Raw genomic sequence first — 20,546 nt, 5'->3', positions numbered from 1 at the left:
CAGCATTTTGTCCTGAGAGCCACGAGGACTGAAAGGGGATGGAGACATCAGTAATAATTCTCTTCCCAAGGAAGCTCTAATGCATGAATATATAAAATTAGCAGGCTAAACATGAATCATTTTAATCATTTGGGCTGGGCTATGAAGAGAAGACTGAGCAAAATATGATGAAAGTGGCCGGCTGATGTGATTAGAGACTGAAGCTAATTATACCGGGAACTGTCATTAAAGGTGTGGGATGTAGTTGCTTCCCTTTTCCCAGTAGGCGTCTTGAGGTGTTCTTGCAGAGGGTTTGGAATATGTTTTAGTCAGAAGGAGCTTGGGTGGCAAACTAGCTACCATTCATGGTTACCTCATTTAAGCTTTAGGTGCCATGCTCTTTTTTTCCTTTTTTCCTTTTTTCTTTCCCCTCTCCCTCTCTCCCCCGCCCCTTCTTCACTTGTGAAACTTTCTTCTTCTCCTTCTCTCCCCTCCCCTCCCCAGCCTGTTTTGCTACTTTCCTTTTTAGGCAACTGGAGGCTGTCATTGCAAAAAAGACAAAGGAAAATGCTACTGTGTTGTAACTTGTTCTGTCAGTCTCCCGTAAGCTGCTGTTCTCACGTTTACCTGCCTGGGTTGGGTTTCTGAAGACAATTGTTTCATGCTAGCAAGTAGAAAGCACTTAAGGGAAATGTAGCTTAAGGAAGAGTGATATTTTGATGTTAAATATTAACCAGATTCGAACAAGCTCAAAAGCATTCCAAGTGAGGTTAACTTGTTGGGCTGGTGAACAAGAACGAAAGCAAGCAGTGAAGAACAGGCATGGGGATACTCTATTCAGAGGTACGTGAGCATTTTCCGTGCAGTAACTGAAGCTGTTGAAGATATGGATATCCACTGGGTTTGGTTTATTCCCTTTGCACCCTCCCACATGCAGGCTTTTACAGATCTGGAAGTTCTTTTCCTCTGGAAATGCTGTATTTTGGGTATTACAAACTGACAGAAGTACTGTTTGAGGGAGCAAAGAAAATGCAATAAGCAGTGGAATTATTGTGCAACTATGTGTTCAAGATATTTGTTGTTCTGTGTTGAGATCAGAATGATTCTGAGCACGGCACAAACAACAAACAAGTTTGCTAACTGCAAACAAATCCTTGGCTCATGTTCAATATAGGTAATTGAGCTAACACCTAAGGAAACATTCTCCCTTACCCCACGATTGTGTTAGGAAGGTGATTTTTTTTTTTTAGCTCTTACCTTTATGAGTTTCTTCTTAGACCATGGTCCATTTAGCATACCCTAGCTTAGTTAAAGTGATGCTTAGAGAATGTTCAAATGCTGTCCTTATCTTCCATGCTTCTTAGTTAAAGTTTTAATGTACATTAGTTCTCTTTCTTTATAATTTTTTTTTTCATGTGACCCACAATTGATTAAAAAAAAGTTAATAGAGTCAGTTGTATAGAGGTATCGTCTTTCTTCCTGATAGTGAAATTTTTTTACTTTTCTTGCACCTTTCCTGAAGCATTAAATTCTGAGTGTTGAAATCCTCTTCAGAAGGTCTCGTTGAAGTTTTCATAGTATGGTAGAGAGATCCTAATCTAAATACAAAGGTTATACTTAAAAAAAATGCATATTCAATTTTACTTCAAACACCTGACTTGGGTGAGTGTCACTCAGTCATTGGCATGTGGAACCTTCAGACTCCAATTTCCCGTCCCTATCATTTGCCCTTTGACTTCTTCACTCAGGCAGAGCCATGTGCTCTAGTCCATAGTTAGCCCTGATGCTACAGCAGGGAAAAGGCACCATGGGTGAGGGTAGAAGGAGTTTGGTGTTGTGATTCTTTCTTTTCCCTCCCTTCCACTCTATGTTTTGTGCAACATTGTTGGGTTTATTGTGTGCATCTTGTCTGAATGTTAGGTGGTGCTGCGGAAGCGTAAGTGAGACCAAAATTGAAGGGCTTTGCTGCCAGACAGATCAAAGAGGCCTTCATTAGAAACTTGCAGCACTCCTATCATTCTCAGCCTCTCCTTAGTCTGAGTTCTTGCTGCTGGAGAGGGAAGGAATTGCAGGTCTGGTCAAGGGAAAAGGTTAGGTTAGGTCACTGAGCGAAGACTTGAGCAGCAATCAGTTCTCAAAATCCAAGCAGGGCTTTTGCATATGTTTTTTAGGTAGGAAGTCTAACTTCAAGCCCTAGAAAATAAACATTGGTGAGAATTTGTTTTTTCAACTTTCACCTAAAATGCTGTTCTGTTCTGGGAACTAGAGAGTCAGAAATGGTACCACTTGTTCAGCAGTGCTCATCCAAAAGGAAAGCCTTTTGTAAACTTAAAGAGACGTGGGCTTGTCAGTGCTTGCTGCTTAATACAGTGACCAGCTGCTATGAGATTGGAAGCCGTTTCTTAAATGGCTGCAAATGAACTGGATTTATTTCTTCGCCCCAAATGAACAGCAAGTTCATTCCACCGTGCAAGGGCTGTGAGTGCTCAGACTGAGGGCTGAGAGTGCTCAGACTGAGGGCTGAGAGGTGCTGGGTGGCAGCAGCAGGAGTGTCTCTTACCACCATCTGCTGGACGTCGCCTAGAACTGCAACCTCTGCCAGAAGTGCTTGGCAGTGTCTTAGGGATGTGCAAGTAATAGGTCAGAACGGGAAGTGTGGATGTCTTAGTGAAGCGGGTGCTGATGAATATTACCTTCTCTTTTCAGCCCATTTGTCAGGCAGCTTATAATAACGATTTCAGTGAAGTTCAGCTCCTTTTGGAGCGCAACAGCAACTATCTGAACATCCAGGAGAGCCGTGGTGGAGACACACCCTTAATTTGTGCGTGTAAAAAGGGAAACAACCGGATCCTTAGCTATCTTCTAAAAAGAAATGCCAACGTCAACCTCAGAAACAAGGTAAGTGGAGTGTATGTGTGGGGACACTGGCAAGCGCAGCCAAACCTGAGGTTTTTTCCCACCTGAGGCATGTGTATAACCCTCAAATTACAATTCAATAAGCCTATAGGTTTCTGTTTGTCTCCTCATTTATTTTCCTAACTTGACAATGCACACAAGATAATAAACATTGCCAGTCAGAATTTCTATCTGTGTCACATTCCCCATCTAGGTAACACTGCACACCATGCCTGGTCCCCTGTGGGTTGTGGTTGCTTGCCCATGCAGCATTCTGCATTTGTCTTGCCCTTCAGCTTGTATCTGTCTCTTCTGTAGGCTTGCTTTTCCTCTGTCTTTTTCTTCACCCTGGTTAAAAGAAAGGTCTGAAGGAGAGCCTGTCCATCTCTCACAGGTGCATCCCTGACGAGAGACTGACCCTACAAAAACCTTGCTTATTTCCCCTGCAGACCTGCTTTTGTCATGTTACAGACCAGTAGCAGTAAATGGGTTTTTTTTGTGGTAGATTTCCTTGTAGCTTACAAGTCAAAAGTAGATGAAAGATGTGTGTTCTGGCTTAATTAGGCATTTATTCTTATGATGTTGAAGGTGGTAAAGAGCCAGGAAAAAAACCCACAACACTGTCAATTCTCTTGTATCACCTCGTACTCCAAGGCAATCTTTAGCCAGTGCTATTAGTGGGCTATCTCATGTCTCTGGTTTCCAGTGCATTTGTTTATTTCATAGGAGGACAGCAAATATTTGTGAGGTCAGTGGCATATTCTGTCCCATCTGTTCTTCTTATTGCATGGGCTTCTCTGTCTTACCTCAAAGTCCCTTAGAAAGGGTTCAGTATTTTGAAGAAAGATCATTTTAACTGCATTGGCAGCCCTTTGCTAGCTGTGCCTGGCTTTCTGAAGTGCCTGTCTGCCTCACCTTCACAGATGGAATCAGGCCCTTGGGTGCAGAGCTTGACTCTGGTGCTCAGGACTGAGAATGGGGAGCAGAGGATGGCACGAAAAGGCTTCTCTGCTTATTTTGGGCCCCAGCACAACACTGTAACATAGTTTGTCAAGCTCCAGTTTGACAACGTGTAGGGGGTTTAACACAAGTGTTCTTAACACACAAGGTTAGAGTTCTGCCCTTTAGTTGCTTTGGTTTGCTCAGTATTCAATGATTTTTTTAAGCTGTGTTTGTGCTAGGGATCTGCTGGGGATATTGCTACTTGCCTGTGTTTCTTAAGTGTGCCAAAGGAGGTGCCATAAACTCTTCCATGTCTTTTCTTCAGTAACAATGTCCTCTACAAGAAGAGGAGCTTTGGGGATTCTTCCTGCTGATTTGACTTGCTGAGCAGTGGTAGTAGCCACACGAGACGTCCGCTCTACCCTCTCTCTGCAGCCATGTCCAAGTTTGCAGGCATACATGTGGAATCCTTTGGATCCCACATCCTTCTTGCATGTGTAGCCCAGTTTCCATGTGTTAAATGTGCTTCTACTTGAAGGAAGCAAAATGCATATGTCTGTTTCTGTTTAAAAAAAAATGGGAAATATTTCTAGGAGGTTACCTAAAAGAAAGCTTTTGAAATATAAAATAGTTCACTATTGTCAATATTAAACAAATATAATCAGATCAGTGAATCTGGTACTAATCAGAGTTATTTTCTGTGTAGAAGGACCGCACTTGTCTTCATTATGCTGTGAGAAAACGGTTTAGCTTCCTTGACTATGTGCTCATCATAATCCTCATGCCAGTTATGCTTATTGGTTATCTTCTCATGGTGAGTCTGGATGAAAGCAGGAAAGATCCTGTACCTTTTCCTTTCTCCTTATCACCTTCCTCATGGAAATATTTTGGGCCAGGAACCTGTATAGAATATGTGCTTCTTTTTTAAAAAGCAAGGACTGATGGAGAGCATCAGAAGAAGCAGAGATTTTGCTGTGCCTGTAGCTGGTGAAGGAACAGAATTATATCACTGCATCAGCCCGGCATTTGCAGAAGCCAGACGCTCTTCTTTTTGGAAAACACTGCAGCATTTAGCCAAAACCACTTAGTACTATACACAGATAAATTGTCTTACTGTGTTACTCTTTCCCTTGCATGAAACAGATCTCAAAGACTAAACAGAATGAAAACCTGATCAAGATGTTGCTTAGAGCTGGAGCTGATGTTAATGCTACAGACTCTGTAAGTGGGTTTATACAAATACAAATGTGGCTCGTATGCATGCAACAATACTAAAACCACAATTCAGAATCTTCTAGCTGACATAAGTTCTGAAGACAGATGCCATGGTCAGCACTGCTAATGGCTGCTAGACTGGGTGCATGGACAAGCTAGTGTATTTTTCTTGTGTTGCAGAACATAGATAAGTTTTTCAGTGTAATTTTTCTGCTGGCTGGTGACTCCAATTACGAAGGGTCTTACTTGGACAAGAGGAGCTCTATGTCCCACCCAGAAACAGCCCAGGAAACAAAGCTGCCCTGTCTGCTTATATAAAATGAACGCTTCGGGGGTGTAATGTGGGGAACCACACCCTTACCTACCAGATCAACCTGTAGGTGAATAGATGTGAGACACTTGCATGGATAATGAAGATGCTATCTCTTTAAACTAATGGCTGGAAAGGGAAAACAGCTGACTGCTTTTCCATGCTGTCGAAATTGCTTGAACAAATAGTGGTCAAGACATAGGGTTATGGAAAATTCAAAGCTGATAGCTCAGAGTGCTCACAACAATTTGTCACTGTCAAGTATTATTCATGGGGTGGAAGCTGTATTGTGTGGAGTGCAGCTTGCCTGATGGGTCTACATCTCAGCTGCCATCCATGATCTTTGAAATTGTGGGGCTTAGAGTGCATGAACCAAGCTTAGGTGATGTGTAGGCATGGAGTGCAGGAGAATACTTCTCTGAGTTTTTCTGAGGTTCGATTCCTTGATGTTTGGAGGTCTCTGCTCAGTTTCTTGTGTCTGAAGACCTCTTGATTGTGTTGACGGCATAGGTAAATGTAAGGAGAAAAACAAACAAACCAAACCAAACAAAGCCAATTTCTCTGAAAAATGGATAAAAGATTTAATTTAAACAAAGGTCAGTTGTACGTCACTAGAGAAATGAGTAAAACTCACTTTTGGTTCGCTGTGGAAAAACACAAATTCGGCACAAGAATGTCTCTTTGGTGTATGTAAAATATACATGAGAACAACAAAGATTAGGCTTAGAAAAATCAGTTTGGTAGAAATAAAAGGTGTCCAAATTAATTGATCCCTGCAGTGTGTGCAGGGATCATGTTTTAAACATTCGTTCCTATACACCTCAGCCTCCTAAGGAAGACAGCAGTCACAGTAACTCCATGGAAAACCTCTGACTTTGAGGAAAGCAAGAAACCAAAAAGACACCTCTACTGGTATCTGTTACATGTGTCTATGTGTTTACCTCTTCCCAAAGTATGCCCCTTATTGCCAAATTGCAATTTTGAAAGTTTTTATTGGGTGAATCAACACTCTGCATATAGTTTCAGAAGTATTTTCTTATTAGTTCAATGATTTTATGATACAGTTTCTCAGTTGCATCAAGGCCCCAGATGAAATCAAGATGTCCCCAAGTAGGAAAATGTTCATGGTAAACGAGATTAGTAATCCGAGGAAGTAGTTTTGCCATGTCTTTTGGGTCTGCAAATGTGTCTTGTCCACCGCTCCAAACGGCAATTGGTGTGCTAATCTTCTCTATCTTGTACGCAGGAGGAGAAGACTGCAAGAAAGGGAGGAGACCTGAGTGAATGCTGCTGTATCAGAAGTTGTGTTCAGAGAAAGGATTCTGTGTGAACACCTCTCTTTTGCTTCTGCACTCACTATGATAAAACAGTAATGATGAAGGCCACCACCTAGTGTCCATTTCCCTAACTCCATTCCCTCTTGACCATGAAAGGAAATGATCCATCCTATTCCTGTGTCTTTCTATAATACGTGGCTAAGAGTTGTCCTGCAGTTTGACATCTGCTTGTGCCCTTCAGAGGCGGGGATATGGAAAAAGCAGTGTCTGTGTTTATCAGGTAAGGACTGTGATGATGTTGGTAATATGCGTTCCATTTTTGGCTCATGTAGGGTCCTCTTCATGCCTTTATGGTTCCGTTATTTTTCTCATTTTGGGGCAGTTTCCTAACCACCCCAAGTATTGGGAATAAAACATTCCCATTCCAAAATTTAAACTTCAGTATTTAAAGGCTGTATGTGTGGATGGAAGGTGTCTGAGAAATCTTGAGAGTCTTTCTCCACCTGTAAAATGATGTGTCACTTATAAAATAACCTGCCCTGACTCAGAAAACTCCCTACAAGTCAACTGATCTGATCAAAACTCAAAAACTTCTCAGGCACGTTATTGGTGTTGAAGGAGGAGTGCAGCTCTTCGGAGTACTGAGGAGTCAGTAACCAAAGCTCATACTGAACAAGTGTCTGTTTCCTTTTTTCCATACAGGATACATTCGTTAACCACAGCAGAAGCAGAAGTCTCCACTGTTATGTACTGAATTGTCCTGTCTGGTTTATTTTTGTGGTAAGTAGCTTCCCAAAACCAAGGTATGCATTTCCACTTTTTTTTTTTTTTTCCCATTTCAGTATTTAGCCAAAGGGCAGACCTTGAGAATTATTGGGGAAGTGAAGAGCTCCATAATGATCCGGTCCTAGGACTTGAGTGTTGCGCAGACCACTCTCTCCCTTGTTAGCGCTCATAGGTGCTAAAATCTGAACTTTTCTCTTAGTTTTGCCAGAACCCGAGGGTGAGTTTTCAGGAAAACTGTGTTGCCTTACCTGGTTGTATTTCTTCATGTTTTCCTTAGGGCCATAGTCATAAGCTTGAAACTGGTCTGCACATGCCATCTGTTGATATTGTAACAAGGACAGATAAAATGAAAGTGTTAAGAGACAGTGTGCAGGAGATGTTTTCTTGCCTGTGATTGAAACCAAGGCTCAGGCAGTGCACAGACTTCCAGAGACACTGAGGATGGATCACAGGGTGAGCAGGTTCATCACCTTTCCCATTGCTAACATTCCCTCCTGATCCTCAGCCATCATCCTTGGTATGTTCTGCTATTAAAATTTCATTTGACTGTTGTAGTTAGCTAAAGTTGGGGTCCCTGTTTGTGATACAGAGGTATGCCAGGGCTATTACTAGTCTAGTCTATATGATACCTCCTCACACGTCTTGTCTTTTGCGTGTCATTTTTGTCTGGTCTGCTCACAGTAGCAGCAAAATTTCCAGAGGCTCTGTGCTGCTTGCAAGTGTTTGACTACTGGGAGCAGGATGTGCTTAGCTTAAGACTAAACTGTTGTCTTCTTGAATGTGCCTTGTCTAAAAGGAAAAACAAACAAACAAATGAAACCCAACATAATAATAAAAGACAAATCTGTCTTACTGAAAACATGTATGTTTGGTTTTTTTTTTCCAGACCTTGAAGTAACTGAGGATATGATAGAAATCTGCTAGTTTGTTTTCTGGCTCTGGGTTCCAGTGGTCTGGATCCTGGGAATTTTAGTCAGGGGTGTGTGCAGGAGCATGCATAAATTTAAGTGTTGGCAGATGTGGCCACAATTCTGTGCACAAACAGCTGTGTGTTTCTGAGCTGATGCTTTCTTGCCCGGGTTTGATTTGGAGCATAGGCAGAACAAGCTTAAGTCTGAGAGTGGCGTAAGATGCCAGAAGAAGAGGCAGTTCCCCACACTGCTGTTGTGCCAGCAGAAGCGCTTGTGTGGTTAACTGGCTTTGGGAGGTGATCCAGGCTGCAATTAGCCCTCTGGGAGAAAAGCTTTAACCTGCATTATTTCTTTGTCTGGCTCATCCCTGCCCGCTCAAGTTTCCACTATCCTCCTACTGCCTGCCAAGTGCCTGGACCATGCTCACGTTCCCTTCCGTAGCTCTCAAGGCAAAGATGTACATAACTAAAGCTGACGCCTGGAAGCCATTGGAGCCCAGCATGCAGAGCAGCCTGATGCGCCCAGGGGAAATCTCAGTGCCTGATGCCAAAGGGGTAATTCAGGCAAAGTCTGGTGAGTCATGGGAAGCAGTGCTCCCTCTGTGGCAGGTGCTCAGGGCAGCATGTGAGAAGATGTGATGGGCAGTTTCCCAGATCTGTTGCCTGTGGACTTTCCTGGGGGCTGTTGGCTGCATACAAAAGCAGTAGTAAGAGTCTGTTTATACATCAGTGCACAGTTATACCTGATGCCAATGAATAATGTTCTGTACTGATGTTCCAGCAGGATAATGTGCTACGTATACATCCATTCGACTCTGGAGAGAAAGTAGAAGTGTTAGAAAGGCAGTGATGTGGTGTGACAGAATAAATCTGTGAAGGACATGAGCAACATACTGCTGCTGTGTTAAATTTCTATTTTAATAGGATATCCTTGAAATATCAAAAAAAATTTGAGGAGAGACTCAGAACTACGGGAGTTTACAGTAGGAATGAGTATGTTCATTTTTATCTTTTTGGGAGAATGTTTCCCATGTTAGTCCTTAATTATATGGAAAACATCATTTGGGAAGTGTGGATGACCTTTGTTTTTCTCAGTTTCTGTGATTTGTATGATGCTTTTAAATACTTCTATGCTTATTCCTTAGAGGAGGATTATTTATAGAGTGTCTGCTCAAGCATAATGAGGCAACGTATATGGGAGCTTTTTATGGGAACACTTGTTAAATAGTCTGAAAGACCAAAGGCCACTGGAGAACAGAGACATGGAAGGGCTACAAGAAAAAAAAAAGTAGCATCCAGAGTACAGAAATGAGATCTTGCTGTTGAGAGAAGTGCGAAGAAACAGCTTTGAATTTTGGCTGGAAATGTTTTGATGTGTAGCAACCAAAAAGAAACAATCTCTTACATTCAGATGATCTGCGTGTCTTCCTATTTAGGAAGGAAAATTGTACAAAACAAAAAAGATCATTCTCCATTCATTTCTCCGTTGTAAAAGGTTTGGTGTCTGTCCAACTTTTCTTGGGCTTATCCCCAGAAGAGAGGACACTGAGGGACATCATTGCAAGATGGGACCGTTCTGAATTCTGCCTTTCTTCCTTGTGTGATATGGATGTGTCAGGTGGCACATCTCATCATTAGCTGAGGTCCTAGTGGGCATTACTTCAAAACCCCCCATACATTTCTCTATGTCCCCGCAAGAGTATATAGACATAAGGAAGAAAAATTGTTTGCCTTCAAAATTACTTTGCTTTAGTTTTATTAAGGTGTTCTTGGACATGCTTACCGTGTTCTGATTTTGTATTCTGCCCCCAGCTAGGTAGCAGAACACACAGCCACAAACTTTTCCCAGAGATCTGCAGAACTGTGTTAGAGGCCCTTTCAGCAGTTCATTCTGGTGAAGAGCACCTTTGCAGCCAAGTAGTAACTAAGGGGAGGAAAAGTGCAAATTTTTTTTTCTTGTTGCAGGATTATTTTGTGCAGACAACTCTCCCTCTCTCTTCTCTAATAGCCTTGACTCTTAACTAAGGTGGCTGAAACTGCTTCCCATCCCAGTGTCCTTTAAAGTGTGTTTTTTTCCGAGTGCACACCACATGTTCTTCCTGCTTCTTCTTATTAGGCATGAGTCCTTGAGGTCACTATCCCTCTGGCTTTAGTGCACTGACCTCAGCGAGAAAGGGCAGCTGGCTGCAGTCACGACTGTAGAGTAAAGGAAGTCGCTTTTTGGCCTAATATTTATTCCAAGCAGGTGCACAAACTGTACCATGAGTATTGCTACTAAGAGGGAGCAGAAAAATGAAAATGGTGTAGGTCTGGATTCTCTATAGTCACTTAATAGGTACAGCTTGGATAGAAAGAGGATCTGCTCCTGCAGTTTGCCATAACATACAGCACCCAAAATTTCCACCATTCCCAGCAAATTCTATTAAATTGACAAATTCTGGTGTGAAATAGGTATTTCCCTTTAAGTTTCATTTATCATTTTACAAGTAAATATTTCATGAGCAAAACTGAACTGCATGTCTAATAAAATTAAGATGTGAAATATCTTATTTGCAGTTTCCTAGTAGTGCTTAAGGCTACATTTAGTAGACTACGTTAGACTTCTTTTACTTTGGTATTTATGAGCTTCCTTTAAAAATGTTTGAATGAATAATGGTAGAAGTATGCCTTCTATTTTAAAGAAGTTGCAGAAGAGCTACCACGTAAAGCCTTGCAGCCTAGCTCTTTGGAAGCCTGAAGTCTAACAGCGCTGTCAGAAGTCTGAGACACTGAATTAATTCTTCACTCACCATCCCCTTTAAATCAGTGTAGGTCAAGTGAGTCCGGTAGAAACAAAGCAGAGAATTGTCTTTTAGAAAGAAGAATGACATACCCTGATCAGTGGTGGGGGAAGACGTGCAAGCGTTACCAGAGGACTGGTAGCATGTGTGACTGTAGTTACTGGTGCCAAAGCAAAGAACACTTTCACTCTTTGAGCCAACTCAGGAAAAGTAGAAAATGCTATGAAGCCTGTAAGCAGAGAAGACACAAGTCAATTAGTGAAGAGATCTCCACAGATCAAATAAATAAAAAAGAAGTGGGCAGCAAAGAAGTGAGACTAGATTAGCAGCCCATGGGCTGTTGTCCATTTCTGTGCTGCAGACCTAAGGGAAGAGTTTGATTCTTGAAACTTTTATTTGGGAGATGGGGTTCATTTTAAGGATACAGGTTCATCAGAGCACGTCCAGATATTGATTTTCTCAGCACTGATTATTTTGTGTTAAGGCCAGTTTTGGGAAGAAGATGTATGAATCAGATTTTCTTAATTCAAATTCCCTCTAAAGTTCCCCAAACTCTAAAAAAATAGTGAGTTTTTCGTCTTGCAAACTCTAAAAGGCTGTATATGTTTATTCTGGCAGGCAGTAATACCATAATTATCTGAAGATTAAGAGCAGAAATTTTGCTTGTAACTAGGTGTGAACAAGTGAGAGTGAAAAATGTGGGGAAGGAAGGAAGAAAGGAAGGAAAGACGGAAAAAAAGGCTGCATTCATCCTGTTTTCTGAACATGTCTAAATTTCTCCAAACATGAATTTGGTCAGAACTTTAACTGGTTGCCTAAAACATAAGGATCTAAAGACAAAGAAGGTGATGCCTTGGCCTAAATGATTTGTTCTGCAAAGAGACCCTTTAAATGCACAAATGAGAGGAAAGCAAAATAATTGTCTGAGAATGCAGACATATGCTGCTTCCCCTCTTTTTCTTCTCTGTTTCTGAGTGTATTTTTGTAAAAGGACAATGGCACACCATGGCATAAACCCCAGTACGTATTAATGGATCTTACATATAAATCATAAACACTAATAGCAACAGGTTTGGACCCAAGCAGTCTTAACATTACCTGCAGCTGAAGCTTCTGAGTGACCAGCATAATATATGTGCTTCTGTCCAGTTTTATTCATGATGAAGTACAACTCTGCTGGAATATCATATTTACCCATTTCATCAAAGCTACAGGAGAGAAAGACAAAAAGCAAGCAGGTAATTCAGCTGTGACAGTGTGAGTTACTGAATGTCACTTTTGTTCATTGCACCAAGCAGGACCCACAGAAAGACGAAGCTGCACACTTTGTCTGCATTCTTGCTTGAGTTGGGGAAAGGGGTAGAGGGTCCCAGCTGTACTGCCAGGCTGCCTGACACCTTGGGCTCTCTGCAGAGGAGGTTTTGCCCATTAGCTGAGGCTCTTGCAGAACTTAGCTTAATCTTTGCTCTCATCAGCATGGGTTAAAGAAAAAAAATTCTCTCTCGGTTGTGACAGATCAGATTTCTCAACTGAGCTGAGAAGTCTCCCCTCATGTCTGCACTTGAGACATGGTATCTGGTGGGAGACTTTAAGGTTATATATGTCTCCTTTTCCCTTTCCCTGAAGGAACCAGCAGCTTGTATGGACAAAAGTGACCTGTGTACTTCCAGCTTTGCTTTCGTATGTGCTGATTCCAGAAGGGTCTGTCCTAATCACGTAGCCAAGCCCTTCTTCTGACCTGCCCTCCCCCACTACCATACCCAGAAGAGGCTTCATTTGGGGAAAAGAGTTGGTCAAGTCTGCTTACATGTTGGATGTCTCACTGGAAGTCAGACTGTGTGAAAACCAGCAGGGTTTTTATCTAATCCAAAAGGGGATTTTTTTTGTATAACCAAAAAGGGAAAGGTGCTACATTCCAATATTAACTGCCCAATCTTGCTAGTCCCCTGAAAGTTGCTCTCTTTAGTAATTCTTTCTCCACAGAGTACCTGAACTGCCAGAACTCCTTCTGGCAGGGCTTAAGGGTCTTGTGTTTTGAAGACCAAGTGTTCCCTCGGCTGTTTCCTAACCAGACATCGAAGCCAGCATCTGCAAGGATGAAGCCTAGGCTGTTGTTGGGCAGGTTAAAAATCCAGTGAATACAATCTCCGAAAGCACCATGCTGTAGGAAGACTGCGGGCTTTTTCCCTGAAAAAGAAGAGGGTTTTCTTATGCTATAGTAGTAAGAACTGTATTTAAAACTGGGGTGCAGATTCTGGTTTTGCAGGATTTTTTTAACCCATATAAAGAATTCAGGCCACTTCCTCTCTAGGTGCTCTTGCTGAGATGGAAAGATGTCATAGAAACATAGAATCATAGAATGTCCTGAGTTGGAAGGATCCACAAGGATCATAGAGTCCAACTCCTGTCCCTGCATATGACAATCCCACAGTTCACACTATGACTGAGGGCATTGTCCAGTCTCTTACTGAACACTGTCAGGCTTGGGGATGTGACCATCTCCCTGGGGAGGCTGTTCCAGTCCTCCACCACCCTCTTGGTGAAGAACCTTTTCCTCATGTCTGACTAGAACCTGCCTTGGCACATCTTCCTGCCATTCTGTGCTGGCTTGACTGAAAATGAGTTAATTTTCTTCACGCATTTAGAAACATGTCTTTTTCATAGCTAGCACAGTCATTATTTGGATTCAGTTTAAGAACAAGAAAATAACACCCCGGGCAGAGTTAATGTTTTTAGTTGCTCTGGTCTGAGAGTCAAAGACGTTCTGAGCGCTCTGCCCACAGGTGTGAGGCATCAAGAAAGCATGGCATAGATGGAGCAGAGCTTGACTGACATTCAGACTGATCAGTTAGAGTATTTCATCCCATTAGCATCACGCTTCATATTTAAGGAGAGTCAGGATCTTCTGGTCTCTCTCTTGCATTCTCTTCTCTTTGCTCTCGGGGAATTCTGTTCAGAACTTTCATTTGCAGAGGTCTCTGGGCCTTTCTGCCTTTTTCCTCTTTTCTCTCCCTCTGGGATTGGCTGTTGGGACCAAGTGCTGTTTCCTGGGACTGGCTGCTTGGTGTGTACGGAGTTCATGAGGAATTGCATTGAGTATCTTTTATTTTGTATGCTATTTCTATTTCTATTTTATATATATATATATTTACTAGTAGTGTATTAGTATTTTGTTATTTTATTAAACTCTGTTTATCTCAATCCAAGTTTATCCCTTCTCTTTTGATTCTCTCCCCTACTTGTGGGGTATGGGTGGGGGGAGTGAGTGGGTGGCTATCATGGTTATATTGCTAGCTTGGGTTAAACCGTGACACATTCCCTCAGGTTCTGTCATTGGTTGCCAGAAAGAAGAGATCAGTGCCTACCGTTCCTCCGCCCCTCATGAAGAAACTGTGGACTGTGATGAGGTCTCCCTTCAGTCTCCTCTTCTCCAAGATGAACAAACCAAATGACTTTAGCCGCTTCTCATACAGCTTCCTCTCCAAACCCTTCACCGACTTTGTAGCCCTCTTTATGGACATTCTCCAGTAGCTTAATATCTTTTTTATCCTGTGGCGCCCAGAACTGCACGCAGTGCTCCAAGTGAGGGCACACCAGTGCAGAGCAGAACGGGACAATCACCTCCCTCGCCTGGCTGGCAATGCTGTGCTTGTTGCACCCAAGGACATGGTTGGCCCTCTTGGCTGCCAGGGCACACTGTTGGCTCATGTTCAACTTCTCATCAACCAGAACCCTGAGGCCCCTCTCCACGGGGCTGCTTTCCAGCATTTCGTCCCCCAATCTGTATGTACAGCCAGGATTGCTGTGTCCCAGGTGCAAAATCCAGCACTTGCCCTTCTTGAGCTTCATGTGGTTGGTGATTGCCCAGTTCCCCGACTTGTCCAGACCCCTCTGCAAGGCCTCTCTGCCCTCGAGAGTGTCAACAGCACCTCCCAATTTAGTGTCGTTGGCGAACTTACTTGGTATTCCTGGAACATGCCATTGCATGTACAAAGGGTAAAGATGGGGGACCCATGTAAGTGTTTATTCTCAAACTTTCCTTATGTCCTATAACTGTGTCACACCTGTATTTTGGCTGTTCCTCCCAGCAGGAATTCTGTAGACACCAAGAATGTATCCATCCTCTGTGGTAACTTGATATTCCTCGCTGGGATATCCGTGATATCTGATAATTTCAGTCTGTGGGAAACCAAAGGAGAGCTTGTTAACATGCACATGCAAGATAGAGAGGGGTGGAGAAGGTGTCTAGATGCTGCTTCTGTTTAGGAATGTGGAGCTAGCCAAGAACGTGCAGGGAAGATGAATGTGATAACATATCACTGGCTTTTTCTTTTCCACTCTGTGTCGTACTGGTAGGAAGGGACCCAAAAGAGACTCCTGCAGGACAGCACAATCTTCATGCCTTGCTCTTTTGGGAGTGATCATATACATCTGCTATAACGTAGCTGTGGAGGCTGGAGGATGCAAAGGGCAGTGAGAGCAGTTGAGCTGTGTTTCTGTGATGTGATTTGCGTATATTCTTTGATGCCGTATCTCTCAAATTGAAATACCAAGAGCTGCATTTGTTCAGGTAGAAGCACCTAGTTATATCTGGAGCTTTCCTGACATAGTCCATATTGCTTATGTTTTGGCTAGGAAATAATTGCTGTTAACACTGGTACCCAAGCACTACGTAGGCTTATAAGAGTGGCAGTATGACAGAGTTCACTTGTGCAGTAAAGGAGACTGTTCCTGGGCCCACCAGCTTGGTTGTATGTGCTGTCATGTATTCGGACTGTCCTTGGAGTAGCTTTTGCCTGAGCATCCCAGTGCTCTCCACCACTTTTCTGGGTGCATGTCTATTCTCTTAGACTTTGGGAATGGTGCTATTAAACAGCTTGGATAAAGCTGTCCTGCTTTGGACAGTAACCAAGCTGAGCAGCGTGGAAGTGGGCTGTTCTGTGATTGCAATGCAAGGCTCCTGGCCACAGGGAACATGGCTGAGAATAAATATTGCAGGTCTTGTAAAGTGATACATCCAAGTCTTCTTCAGACCTGCTTAGGTGGTAGTTGTCTGGTATTTGACCCCATATTATAGGACAAAGCAGAAGTGTCCAGAGTGACTCTCCTTTTGGGAGATAGTTGGTCAAGTTTTCCAAGGCTGATACAGATATGCCGTTTTAGAGATTAAACATGCAGCAGTATCTGTATAAGGCAGTGCCCAAAGATGTGGGTTTTGGGCGATAATGAATCCTTTCTTGCCAGAGTGTGGTTAGGCAAGCCAGGCGGTGTGGATGTCACATTACAAACTCGCTCACAGCAGCACCTATTACGCTCTTGCCACTCCCGTGAGGAAATCATTGGTGATTCAGAGCAAGGGGTCTTGGATTCCTTTGTGTTGTGAGAATCTGCTGTTTGACGAAGGGATTCGTCCTCCCTTGCCATTGTACTGAGGAAACAGGTTGTTAGAGAAAGTGAAGATTTTGCTTCCCTTGAGACTAGAAACCAGGCTTTGCCTCCACTGCAAAGGATTTTTTCTCTCTGGCAGCTCAGACTGGATAGGAGTGCCAAGGTTTCTTCTAGGTGGGTGATCCCTATTACGGTGCTGGAGGGACACCTTGGAAAGGGCCCTACTTTTAGCCTTCTGACAGGAACTGTTAGTGATGGGGTAGTCGTAGTGGTACCTGGAGAGGGAATTTGGAAAGAATGGGAGAGAAAGTGAGCCAACTTACAACATTCATAAAGCATTCGGGGTTGCGAGCCTTTCTGTACTGGCTTTTGTCTTGATTCAGAGTGGAGGGTGTTGTGAATCCTGCTGAAAAGGCAATTGCTTGGGAGCAGAGCAGCAGGAGGAGGCACCGCATCTTGGGGCTGTGTGAAAGAGCACATGCAGGGGTGTTTGCATTAGGAAGAGAATGGCGTGGAATTCCAGAGGAAGACCCAAGTGGGGAGTCTCCTGAAGGTTGCCCAAGGTCTGTTCCCCAAGGGGCTGCCAGAACAAGTACCTGAGTGAGGAGGGGCTGTCTGCAGCTCACCCCATTTAACAGAGGCCAGGAGTGAGTCCAAGGCTCCTGTCCAAAGGACAGACAAGTCATAAAACCAGAGTGTATTATCTGATATATCATGGCGAAAATTTATAAGATTTGGAGAGCTTGGAAAGGTTGGCCAAAAGATTTGTTTTCTCTGAACTTCTTCATGAAGGAGGGAGTTCTCAATTCTTTTCATTTTTGGTTAAATCTATCATGCCCATTGAGTCACTAGAACACCTGGAATAAATTAAACTGAATAAATGAATTAAACTGAAACTGGGATATACCCTTAATTTCAGTATTGGCATTCAAACTCACTGTAGTCCATCCACTTCGAAGGAGAATACTTCCATTCTTCTGCCAATAGAACAGAAAGCCACCCACTTGTGTGCTCTGGAAGCACCATTTTAGAGTAGATACTTCACTGCTTTCTGCTGTTTTATTCATTTCAAACAGAAGTAAAACATGTTCCTCTATTTCTGCATGTGAAACACCATTTGGGAACAAAACTGAGGAGTTCAGCTTAAGTCACAGTTTGTTTTTGTACTAAAGGTGAGGCAATGGAATAGCTATATGGTTGCCCTTTTCAGAGTATGCTCATTTATATTTACTATATTGTCATCTAGTTTAGGTGACGTGTTTTAAGGCACTTCCAGATCAATACTTTCTAAATCAGAAAGAGTGTGTCAATTAACTCTTGGCCCACACTGCCTCATCAATTTCAGTGTCTTGACTGTAGGACCCTTGAATCGCAATCCAGTGTTTTTATGTAGTGAAACAAGGCCAAAGAGCGGCATTTACCATGGCAAACTGGAATTAACTGAAATATTTAATTTTAAAAAAAGTAGCAGAAGAGACCTGAAAGATATATGGAAATGCCATTTCTGGAGACTTTTGATATTTAATGAAAATAAGCTTTAAACGTTCTAGAAAATCATCAGTGTACTCTTGAGAGAGTCATAATTTTTCTTCCACGTACACTGTAATTGGGACAGAAAGGCACCAGGGCAGAGCAGATGTCAGAATCTCCTGGCTAACTTACAAGCAAAGCTTAAATGCGTTGGAACTATGAAAGCAAAATGTCCCATTTATGCACCTGCTTTCAATACAGAGATTTTCGCACATCCACAGTGATATTCTTAGAAAAAAACCCTAACAAGTAGAACAAAATTAAACTATCAGTTACCCCTTTTCCCATTTGCGCAGGTCAGAGCCTTCTTTTTCACCCCAACTTTAGCAAATATGCACTTTGATGCATAGCATCAGGTGTGCAGATCAGAAAGGATGCAGGCTGTCTGCTCTTACAAGCAACTGCACGAAAGCAAGAGTGCTCATCTTTATGGAAACAGGCAATAGAGAAAGAGACCATGAACACAAATGTACGTGCCACTTACCTCTGCTTTGACTGCCTTGCTTGTGTCTTCTGCTGCAGTTCCTAGTCTGTCTCCACTGGGGACTGATTCACTGGCAGAAACCCTTGTCAATAAGAGGAAATAAAAATTCATTTACAAGTGAGAGCAGAGTGCTGTGTGATATTTGTATATATAGGATTGCATGTATAAGTAAGTGCTTGGATGTATTTAAGGAGTGGAGTAATTTCTGATAAACAACTTTGTTATGTAATACTCTGAAAGACCAAATTGCGCCATGGAGCGAGAGAGGTAAAGAGGAAACTAATAGATGGTTAGGATATTTAGCAGGAACCTGGGGGATTCTTGTCCCCTGAGGCTGTGACAGGTCTTGGTCTGTATTGCTGCCCGTCTTGAGGAGTGCTGTGACCACATTATTTTGTGTTCTCTGCTGCTGTGGTTTTTACAGAAGCTCGTATGGTCACTGGTTCTACACCTGTCACTTGTTTTCTGAACCACTGTTTGCAGGTTGCTTGGGGGCAATTCTTTGTTGTTATGTAATTTAGAATGAAAATACAAGTGATTTTAAAGGTGTGTATTTAGCATCATGCACATATTGCTTAATCTGTTGTTCAGAGAAGAGCACAAAGTGCAAAGACCAGTTTGTCCTGAATGAGCATGCTTCTGTAGGGATTCTCAGGTCTTGAATTAAGTTTGAGAACATTATGTAAATTCTGACTCAGAGAGCATACTAACACAATTATGTGCTTCCTGCAAGCCATTTCGATGAATTCTGTGAAAACACAGTATGTCTGGAGACTTCAGCCTAACTGCTGAATTAATTGTAGTCAACCTGGGGGCTCGGTCCTCGTGGAAATTGGCCTGGTGCAGTGGTGCAGCAAATTCTCTGGACTGCGTGTGCCAATGATAGAATCATAGAATAGTTTAGGTTGGAAAAGATCTTTAAGATCACCAAGTCCAACTGTGAACCTAGCACTGCCAAGTCCACAACCAAACCATGTCCCTAAGAACCTCATCTACGTGTCTTTTAAACATCTCCAGTGTTACCCCTGATTAGTGTGTGATACATAAGACTTTCCTCAGCTGTATTCCCATCTAACACCATACTACATTTTTTTTTGCTTTATAGAATTGTCATCCTGGAATGATGTGCAACATTTTACCTAGTTTTGCCTCATGCTGCAATATGGGATGTATGATATTGTTTCTGGTATTGTTAGTAGGAGTCTTTCATATTCTCTGTTTAATTTAAAAATTAATTACACTTATTCTTTCTCTGGTGAATGACCTTCTGACCAACTCCTAGTTCACTTCTGGCTCACAAGAAATTCTTGAAGTGTTATTAAATTCTTTCAAGAAGTAAGAATCACATTTCCTACACAGACTGATTAGTTTGCCAATGCGTTGAGTTTTGGCACCTTTTGGACAAAAAGGCTTATTCAAGAAAAAAAAATGATTCAGGATTCAAATTCTCTTATAAGCATGGTAAAGAACACTAAAGCAATATGTGAAGCAGAAATGAACCTGTAACTACATAAATTTGCTTAAGTCTCGTACCTTATCATGGTTGGTGTTGGTTTTTTTTTGTTCGTTTGTTTTTTTAAATACGTTTTCATGCATTTATATATTGATGAGGATTAAGTAATCTACTAAGTCACTTTATGTAACAGCTGAGTGATTTGGGGTTTCTTTCAAAAAGTTGTAGTTTATAAATTCCAACAACCTGGGCAGTTGGTGTAGGAGGATATCCATTTGTCACGGAGGCGCCCCAAAATAAGTTTAGGCAGACAACAAGGTCCGAAACAAACTTTAATTCTGGCCGGAAATGTACCGCTGATAAACCAATTAGAAACAGAGTTTATACAATTAGTTAGCACTCCGATAACATAAGATACAGGTTTGGATATTAGGTTTAGGAGATTATTTGGGGTGCAGCGAAATAAGAATAATGAGGATCCACAGCGTGCATATACGCACTTACAAGAAAACAAACCAGAGCCCTCTCTGCTCCATTTTGCCCATAAGAGATAAACACTAGCCTACTGCGGCCAGGACTTTACACTCGTCTGTCCCA

At 42.3% G+C, this 20,546-nt stretch overlaps 2 protein-coding genes across 2 annotated transcripts; one reads left to right on the top strand and one right to left on the bottom strand.

Moving 5' to 3' along the window:
• Nucleotides 1-748: 748 nt before the first annotated feature.
• LOC135990917 (ankyrin repeat domain-containing protein 22-like) lies at nt 749-5,349 on the top strand. Its single transcript, XM_065639063.1, has 5 exons — nt 749-822; nt 2,686-2,877; nt 4,523-4,630; nt 4,960-5,037; nt 5,212-5,349. The coding sequence occupies exons 1-5, from the start codon at nt 802-804 to the stop codon at nt 5,347-5,349; spliced, it is 537 nt and encodes a 178-aa protein (XP_065495135.1). The 5' UTR covers nt 749-801.
• Nucleotides 5,350-5,929: 580 nt separating this feature from the next.
• On the bottom strand, nt 5,930-18,579 carry LOC135990621 (lysosomal acid lipase/cholesteryl ester hydrolase-like). The gene is made up of 10 exons (XM_065638415.1): nt 18,497-18,579; nt 16,806-16,944; nt 15,159-15,273; nt 13,083-13,281; nt 12,193-12,302; nt 11,187-11,323; nt 10,098-10,238; nt 9,058-9,129; nt 7,653-7,721; nt 5,930-6,597 (listed from the first exon to the last, which is right to left on the bottom strand). Exons 2-10 carry the CDS (start codon nt 16,935-16,937, stop codon nt 6,364-6,366), a joined length of 1,209 nt encoding a protein of 402 aa, XP_065494487.1. The 5' UTR covers nt 16,938-16,944; nt 18,497-18,579; the 3' UTR covers nt 5,930-6,363.
• Nucleotides 18,580-20,546: the final 1,967 nt, after the last annotated feature.

The sequence above is a fragment of the Caloenas nicobarica genome, chromosome 7 (genome assembly GCF_036013445.1).
Source record: "Caloenas nicobarica isolate bCalNic1 chromosome 7, bCalNic1.hap1, whole genome shotgun sequence".
NCBI lineage: Eukaryota > Metazoa > Chordata > Aves > Columbiformes > Columbidae > Caloenas > Caloenas nicobarica.
The sequence above is the reverse complement of the archived record's forward strand: the minus strand, read 5'-3'. Positions and strand labels throughout refer to the sequence as shown.